The sequence below is a fragment of the Neofelis nebulosa genome, chromosome 8 (assembly GCF_028018385.1).
Source record: "Neofelis nebulosa isolate mNeoNeb1 chromosome 8, mNeoNeb1.pri, whole genome shotgun sequence".
Taxonomy (NCBI): domain Eukaryota; kingdom Metazoa; phylum Chordata; class Mammalia; order Carnivora; family Felidae; genus Neofelis; species Neofelis nebulosa.
This window is the reverse complement of record NC_080789.1, coordinates 85084378-85094268: the sequence shown is the minus strand read 5'-3', so window position 1 is coordinate 85094268 and position 9891 is coordinate 85084378. Positions and strand designations below refer to the sequence as shown.

The 9891-nt window shown below is 35.1% G+C and overlaps 1 protein-coding gene across 9 annotated transcripts in view; it reads right to left on the bottom strand.

The window, feature by feature from the left end:
- SOX5 (SRY-box transcription factor 5) overlaps positions 1 to 9891 on the bottom strand; it is a 1021816-nt gene that overhangs the window by 553758 nt on the left and 458167 nt on the right. For all 9 annotated transcript variants that reach the window (XM_058743357.1, XM_058743360.1, XM_058743362.1 and 6 more), the window contains one exon: positions 3832 to 3943. In XM_058743357.1, coding sequence (XP_058599340.1) covers positions 3832 to 3833 — 2 coding nt within the window. In that variant the 5' untranslated portion in view covers positions 3834 to 3943. The remainder of the gene's footprint in view (positions 1 to 3831; positions 3944 to 9891) is intronic.

Below are 9891 nucleotides of genomic sequence, written 5' to 3'. Positions count from 1 at the left end.
ATATTAATGGAGCTAGAGGGCAGGAGAAAACTTCAGAAATGATTTCCCAGGGATGATGTTTCACCCATGAAATCAAACTTTAAAAATGATGTTATTATTTCATTTCTAGTAACTATAGTTCTCTCCATGGAGTCTGAGGGGCCTAAGAAGCCCAGGAGAGTCGAAACATTCAGGAAAACAGTTCTGGTTTTGTTTTTTGTTTTTTGTTTTTCCTTTTAAATTAGTCACTATATACAAATCCACTGAGGGTGGTGAGGATTTTCAAACTCATTGAACACATGACTGTAAAATACAAAAATATAATCAAATATTCAAGGTTTAGAATGTTATATTCATTCATTCAATGAATCATTATTTTCGTCCCAGCAATATTTCAAGAATACTTCCAAAGTGCCAAAGACAGGGTTCCAAGATCTTTAAACAAAAATGCCATATAAATATCATGTTTTCACAAAATTTAGAATGACCTGTTTTCTTAATTATTTACATATACATTTAATTAACTTAGTACCAACGGCTCCTACATATGTTTCTACATATTGGACACTGCCCAGGCAGCTACAGTACAACCACATGTTTGAAGAACTACCAAGTGCATTCTCTCTCTTTCTCTCTTTCTCCCTCCCTCACCACAATGTACATAATGTATATCTATCTATAGCTATATGTATATATATGCACATGTATATTAGATTGTTTTTATTGCATAATCATTAGCAATAATAATTATTGTTCCATAAATTACCAGAATATTAATCATAATTCTGAGTGAAATGCATTGATAAGACAAAAGGTTGTAATGACAAATTTTCAAAGACAGATGCTGTGGTTTAATTGTGATGCCCTCCTTGTGCACATATTTAAACAGTAATATGAAGCAATAAATATTCCTTATCTTTATTACTCATCTTCTCTTGTGTCCATTTTTACTTTTATGTGGTTATTAAAGTATATGGAATAAAACCAGTTGGGTGCTTTGCCTACAAGTGTCAGGCAGATCTACTTGGTTACTAGAGTGTAAAGGTCTACATGGGGAAGATAAATTTATCTTTGATAAAATGATTAAAATGGCAGATTATATGCTCTTTATTCCAGCTGAGAGAAAATGCCCTGCAAAGTGATTATGAATGTGATATATTGGGGAGCAAGAAACTTCAATTTAAGGTGTAACCTCCAGTTATAAATTCTGAGATCATTTAATTTTCTACTGCAAATAATATGTTTGGAATATGAGGAAACAATCCATCCCACTTTTCTAGGAAACGATTCTTAAATATTTTTTCCTCTTTGGAAATCTTCCTTTTAATAGTACTTAAAAGTATATGGATCTAAATATTTACAGCCTCCATTTATTCAAGTAACAGGCAAAAATAAAAGCATCTTGTTTCTGCGCACCACCCCCCACCCCCCACAAATACAGCCAACAGGGTCTCAGTATAATGAAGAGAAAGACAGGCCTCTTTAGTCTTCACCATTCTTCCAACTAATATCCCAGAAATGGGCCAAAAAGCAGGCAGAGGGACTTACATTCCCCTAGGAACGCTGTGAGCAACGAGTGAGAACCTCTGAGCTTACATTTTAGAATTCTTAAAAGGAAGTATAGACACCCATGACCATAAATCTCAGCTCCTTTGCCCAGTAAATCAAGGTTGTATCAACACAGGGCTACCGAATCAAAAATATATTGATCCTACATATTTTCAATATCAGTCTAATGGCGAAAGTAGATTTTAACAGACAGGATTCATTTTGAAGATAGACTGAACTTCTCCCCACCCCCAATAATGATGACCTCTGGAGAAGCTGTTTTAGCAACTGTCCACTGTTGTCATTTATATAATGTGGTACGTTTTTTTTCTCATTAATATAAGAGCAGCATAGTATCACAGTTTCTGCTAGCAAAAGCTGCCTTAGTGAGGCTTGCGTTGACACTGAACTACCAAACATTGCCATGCATACCTGCCGAATCCAGAAGAAACTATCAAACACTATTTGGTAGAGCAGGGGAAGCACGGAGAGGAGACACACATATGGATTTGATTACTTGAATGTAAGTGAATAATCTGGCAATCTAATATTAATTAAGATATTTTGAATGATTTACTAAACACTACAGGCTAATTTTAGTCTTCCTTCTAGCTATCTATCTTCTGATCACTACTATTTCAGATGATTTGCTGTTTCCACTTGAATATGGCTATAGATTCTTACATTGATAAAATATTTTTTTCCCCTAAATCAGTCATTCACAAGCGTTTCCATCTCAACACATTTGAGAAACATTATACAATCCTATCGACAACAGCAGTCCATTATGGCAGTAAATCTTAATTAGGGACATATATTTAAAAGAGAAGTAATTTTTAAAGCGCCTTGTTCACTCGGCCTTCTGAATTGCACCCCGTAGAAGGGTTGTATCCTATGGTTTACAATCGTTTCCAATTTACTGAATAAAGTAACAAAATGTTTAATTATCAGTTTTTATGCCTGAGATACTTATAATAAAATTGCTGATGACTCCTTAAAGAGTATTTAGATAACACCAGTAATATACTGGTTGCAAATGAAAAATACTGGTATTCATCCAAAAGTCAGTAACGTATCTGTGTGAAAATATCTGTACATTTCAGAGGGTAAAAATATTAGTGAAGAGGGAAGATAAAAGAAACATAATTTCTAGCTGATCAATAATTCCTTATTTTAGCTCTTGCTTCTAACAAATTCCTCCATATCAAGGAGAGAGCAGATTTTCTGCCTCATCCTAAAAAAACAAAGAATGACTGCTATTCCCTTCCCCCCAGTTTCTATATACAGTCACTAAAACCATCTGCATTCCAGTCGTCATTACAAATGATCGCTTTGCCAGATCTAGTCCCATAAATTGATATATTGGAAAAACTGGCATGAATATTTTAATGCCCTGACATCCTAAAGAATGAGCTTTAGGTTTTATTTTTATATATGAATATTAGGAATGTATATATGATTATACACAAATGTCTTTATATATTCATGCATAGAAAAATTAATCAAATAGAAAACTTAATTTTTGTTAATCTTTTAATGTATATGCTACAGAGTTATATTGTCATCTTTGATAAATGTGGGAAATTGAGGCACAGAAGTACCCTCTAGGTGATAACCAAACAGCATATGACAAAGAGCAGAAAGACTGGTAAAATGCCCATGCCTTATGTGCTTTCCTCTCTGGTCTAAACACCAGATTGCCACAGAGATTCCTATAAGGAATTCTTTAAGATGAGACCTGAATAGTTAAAGTAAATGAAAGATGTATTCTGAATGTGGGGATTCTCAGCTACTATATTTCCTTCTTCATTTCTGTAAAGTTAGTTGGCTCTCCACAAGTGTTTGGGATAATAAAAGCATTTATATAAAGTAGTTCTAGTAGCTTTTTACAATTATTAAACTACATCTATTACATAAGAAATGGAAAGCATATAGGTGTATTTTTTCCTTCAATGAAAGGAATAAGAGCAGGTATAACAATTTAAGGACAAAGAATCAGTATGCCCAAAATAGGCATTTAATGACTAAATATTTTAGATGACTAAGAATCAGAATATGTGATTTTAAAATATCTTGAAATCACCATAAAATGGAGATTACCTCATATTGTAATTTTTTTCTTATCCTTATTAATCTTCTTATACTTTTTGTTGACGTAGATCTTGCTTTTAAAGGAAACAGCAAATCCATCATTTGCAAGTGTCTTTTCCAAATCCTTAACTTCACACTCAGTGAAAGTAATTATTTGCCTCACTTTGTAATGATAGTTGGCTAATGGAAGGAAGCATAAACTCATTCACTTACATTTCTGTGTGACCATGAAGAGCGCTCCTGGAACGATAAAGTGTTCCTTCTTACTATCTGGTTAAAGACCACTGACTAAAACAGCCCGAGAGCTCAAGGAAACATACGGCTCCTGCAAGTGAGACAATAAAATTATGTATTAGTAGGATTATCTGTAACAAAGGCACAAATATAAGAAAATAACTATGGTCAGTGAGTCCCCTCAGCGGAAAAAAAAATCAGACTATTGGACAAATATTTGGATAAATGGAAATATTTGGATTAAAATATATCCAAAGTATCTGCAAGTTTTACTGTACATTTCATTATTTTGGTTAACAGCTTACTTGTACCAATACACTCTCAGTGTCAGATAGAGCAAGATATGTGCCTTAAGCACTTCGGGGTAATTGGCAGTGCGTTTTGGGCACCCAATCTGAAAGTAAATCATGAGACCGTAGGGACTGACATTTAGAGACAGACTAAATTGCGTAACACTGAAATATCTGAACTAGAGCTCTGTGCTCTTGGGAGGATTTGGAGAGGGATGCCACTGAACACCTGACAGACAAGACTGCTTTTTGTTGTTTTTCGAGCCTACAAGTTGACAGAGAAGTGTCGACACCTTATGGAAAAACCTGAAAAATATTCCAGTGAGCAAGAGTTCTGCTGCTCTATTTTCTGTACTTTCTTTCTTTTAATTGTCATTCAGAACAACTTTTGAAGAACAAAGCCCAAGTGCGTTCTTAAGTTTGGCTCTTTGTTCACCAATTCAAAAAATAAACTTGCTTTGCGACGTTGCCTGACAAGAAATCACAATATTTCAGACACGCTCGACTTCTCAGAGGAATACACAGTAGGTATTGATGTTTTTTAAATATCACATGTCTTGTATTTAAGCTGAAACACAATAAAGGGAATATAGAATACGAATGAAATAGAATTCTATATCATAACAAAATTATTAATGATATTTTGTTGTACATTGTATCAATGATGTCTTACTGCATGAAACTAATGGCAAAAGTTGAAATTTGAAAAGCATCTAAAATACAAATTAGATTTTCACACAAAAAAAGAGGAAGTATAAAGTGAATAGGGGATACTGTTCTATAATAAATTTTAACGAAACAGTCCAGTAATGGGATGACAGAGGCAAATGGCAAAAACGATTTACCAGCATAAAAGAAATCCATTCTAAGATTGAAACTATAGTATTTTTCTTTAAAAGAATCCAGTCTCTCAAGATGTGATACACGGAAATCCTAGTTAGGTGGGGGCTATTAGAGTCATCTAGTCATTTATTTTTTTCTAACTATTCTTTCATTTCCACCTACCCCCTCCTTTTTCACCTACGGAAATTCTACTCATCTATTTAAATGCAAGCTCCCCCATGATGCCTTACCTGAAATCTGCAATCAGACTATTAACTCTTTCCAAGATATTGCTTGTTTAATCCAGCCTCTGTCTGGGTGCTTTGTGGGATGGCATTTACTGCTTGACAGAGCACTGCATTTTTGAACTACTTTACATCCTAGAAAATTCTTTCTCACCGCAAGCCAAACTGAACTCCCTATAATTTTAGCATGCATTCAATAAACATTTAGAGAGTGGCACCTATTTAGTATTAAAATGGGTATGAGGTACAAATGTGAATAATGTACAGTATCTGGCCCAGTTTAAATCCTGGCTCTGAGAAAGTTTCTTTTCCTCTTGATTTTAACATTATATGTGCTCATTATAGCTGTTGAAAACTTCATAAAACATAAAGAAGAAAACAGTGATGACCCATAGCTCAACTACCAAATGGATGGTAACTATTTAGGTTTGTTGTATCCCGTCCTTGTCTGCTCCCTCCACCCTGTGCCCCCACCTGTCTTCAGTTCTCCCCACAACCCCAGTATCTTTTATCACAGTTAGAAGCTAAGTTGGTTTCTGCTTAGCTGGCTACTGCTACATACTTTCAACCAGAGTCCACCCAGAATGTTGGTACCCTAGAAGAAGGGAAACCCATTTGACCTCAAGGGCATTGGTTTTCATCCCACCCCTATTCCTGAAGAAAGTCCTCAGGTTACAGGAAAGTGGGTGTGGCTGAATTTATCTCATTCATCATCTTCTTTCTCTGTTATTTTGGGGAAGAATACATCTCTAAAGAAAATTGTATTTACTTTCTAGTCCTGGGCCAAATGCTATTGATTTTTTTTCCAATTATTTAATTGGATCTACTTTAATGACCCCACCAAGGAGAATTCTCTCTTTACAAACAGGGTCTCTACATTATTGGACCAGCAGAATATTATACTTCTTATCCAGTCCTGGGAAGCGATATCTGTCCTAACTTTTAGAGGCTGAACCATATGGCATCTCTTGAAGTAGTCTGCTTCCCCAGTAAATCACACCCCACAAGAGATGGTCTGGCCCATAAAGCCTACAGACTCTTCTTCTGGCAGAAACTGGTTAGACCTAATGGTCCTTTGTACTAAAATTGGGGTTAAGCCATTTTACTAAAGGCTGCATGTTGAGCGGACCCTAAGGATCATTATCCAAGTAACTGATGTAAAAGTTTCACAGATCAAGACAAGATACCTGTGTAAAGACACCTATAATTGATTGTAAAAACGTACACAAATTCTTCCCACACCTGTATGAATACCCTTTTACAATGTAACTTTACAGCTGCTCCCATTAAGAGGTAAAGTCTATTTTCCCAACCCTAAATCTAACATGAGCAGTGGTCCAAGAAAGTACTTGTGTTTGGGGAGTGTTCACTCTTGCTGCTTTTTAGACCCCAAATACTTCCACACACAGCCTGAGCTAATACACTAGAGGAAGTAAGACCATATGGGTAGACGCCCCAACCATCCAAATTGGATTCATACAAGAATATGAGCTAAATAAAATGGTGGCTGTTTTAAGCCACTAAGTTTTGAAGTGGTTTGTTAATAATAAAAAAATGGTAATGGGTACAATACCTTTCTTACCCAATCTGTTAATCAATACTTTGTGGTTAGGGCTATTCAACCAGTCAAAATGTCACCAAACTGTGTGTTCCATGATCAACACCTTCAAAGGAACTTTTCTCCATTTTGTCCAAAAAGAATTCATTATATCAAAAGAATATAATATTTTCACGTTTATCTGTATTGATACTTGTCATCCTAGTTCATTCATTTTAACCATTAAATGAATAAACCTTTTACTTTGTCTGTCGAAAAAATTTCAGTTGTTCATTTTCTTCCAATCAAATATTGCCAAATTGCACTCCAAAGTCACTGTACCAATTTCCACTACTACTAAAATTGTAGGAGAGCTCTCACTGCTCTTCACCCTTATCAACATTGATACTGCCATTCATTTGTGGCAATCTGATGAGTATGAATGGTATATTATTTTAATTTGAATTTCTATCACAAGTGGTGAAGTTGCAGATAATTTTATTGGGCACATAAGTAAGATGCCTGTTTATCCTTGTTGCCCATTTTACTATTAGGTTGTTTGTTTGTTTGTTTTTTTCTTCTGCTGAAGTTTTAATGCTTATCATTTGGTGGCTATAGGTTTTACAATATCTCCTGTTAGTGGCTTAGTTTTGTTTTGTTTAGTTCTTTTCATGGTCTCTTTTGATGTATAGAAAATGCAACTTATTGAGGCCAAATTTACTAACCTTTTCCTTTATGAAATCCTACTTAAACTTGAGGTCATAAAAATACTCCAATTTTTAACTGTAGAATTTTTGAAGTTTTGCTTTCCACTTTCAGATTTTCAAGCCACCTGGAATTTATTCTGTCACCAAGATCTAATTTTACTTTTTTCCATATGGATAACCAATTGTCCTTGCACCATGTACTGAAGAGCCCACACTTTCCCTACCAATTTGTAATGCCACCGTGGTCAAAAATGATGCCTTCATACATGAATTTAACTGTTTCTCAACTCTCAATTCTTCCCTTCTCTGATCTATATGATGGACTTAAAGCCAATCCATACTGTGTACACTTTTTGGCTGTATAATAAATAATTAAATTTTAGGGAAAGCCATTCTCAAATCTACACTTTTTCAAAATTGTCTTGGCTACTTCCTCCTTTCTTTTGTTTCCTCAAGTAAATCATCTACAAGTAGAGCCTCCCTTTGGGAATGGTTGGTGATAGCATGAACTTTACTAAAGACTGTGCATTACAAATCCTCTTTTCACCCCTCACCATCTTCAGTCCCAACAAACACATGTGCATGCATGTACGTACACACACACACACACACACACACACACCAGATTGTGCGTAGACAGAGGAGAGAGTGTTTCTTGACTATTCCAAAAAGCATAAGAAAGGGGAAAAAAAGACAATTATAAATTACAGGATTTTACAATTAAGTAAACAGAATTTGAATAGTTTCTTTCTTTCTTAACTCTATTAATATAATATTATCTTCCTCCTTTCTCATCCCATATAATGTTGGGGAACTTTCTTTACTGACTTGCCCTCTCCCTAGATTTTGTTTTTGTGTTTGTTTTTTGAAACTTGAACAGAGTCTAGATTTCAGCTTTCCTGACAGAGGATTCCTGGTACCTCTTCCTCTTCTTCTGCATTGGAATCCCTTTGATTGTACTATCAAAAATAACTTTTTAAATAGCAACTCATTCCTTTAGACTCATCCTCCTTCTTACAATCTGACATTGTATTCCAAGATTACCTTAGTCAACCTCTTAGCCAAACGGTTCATTTTTGCTGATTAAAATTAAATTCAAGGATCAATTCTTCTCGTTGTTACTGTTGTGTGTGTGTGTGTGTGTGTGTGTGTGTGTGCGCGCGCGCGCGCATGCGCGCGAGTGCGTATCTGAGTGGTAAATATACATGACATAAACTCACTGTTTTAACCATTTCATAGTGTGCAGTTTAATAGCATTTAATATGGTTGACCTTTAAACAATACAAGGGTTAGGGACTCCAACTCTCCTCACAGTAGAAAATTCACATACAACTTTTAACTCTCCAAAAACTTTACTAATAGCCTACTGATGACCAGAAGCCTTACCGATAACAACAGTCAATTAACATGTTTGGTACATCATATGTATTATATACAGTACTCTTACAGTAAAGTAAGTTAGAAAAGAAAAAAAAATGTTAAGATAACCATAAGGAAGAGAAAACACATTTACAGTACTGTACTATAAAACCTCAGTGAATAATTGGACTCAGGCAGTTCAAACCCATGCTCTTCAAGGATCAGCTGTATATTCACAATGTTATGCAACACAGCCTCTATCAGTTCCAAAAAATGTTCATCATTCCAAAAGGAAACCCTGCACCCATCAAACAGTCACTCTTCCCTTGCCCTCCCCCCTGGGCTCCTTCACCATTCTACCCTTTATTTCTATGAATTTAACTACTCTAAGCACTTCATATACATGGAATCATACAATATTTGGGTTTTTTTATAGCTGGCTTATTTCACATAGCATAATATCTTTAAGGTTCAGCCATGTTGTAGCAGGTGTCAAAAAAGCTAAATAATGATCCATTGTGTATACATAACACACTTTATTGTTTCATTCATCTAATTATGGACATTTGGGTTATTTCCACCCTTTGGCTATTATGTATAATGCTGCTAGATACATTTGTGTAAAAGTTTCTATGTGGACATATGTTTTCATTTCTGTTGGGTATATATCTAGGAGTGAAACTACGAGGTCATACAGTAACTTTATGTTTAACTTTTTGAGAAACTGCCAAACTATTTTCCACAGTGGCTTCACCATTTCACATTCCAAGCAGCAATGCATGAGGGTTCCAATTTCTCCACATCCTTACCAACACTTCCCACCACCCTGCTGGATAAAAAAGTTATCTTTCATTGGGGTTTTGATTTTCATTTCTCTAATGACATGACATTGAGCATCTTTCCTTGTGCTTATTGGCCGTTTGTATACTTTCTTTGAAAAAATGTTTATTCAATCCTTTCCTACTTTTTAATTGAGTTGTGTTTTTGTTGTTATAAGTTACTTATATATCCTAGATACTAAACTCTTATCTTACACAATTCACAAATATTTTCTCCCATTCTGTCAGTTATGCCCTCAT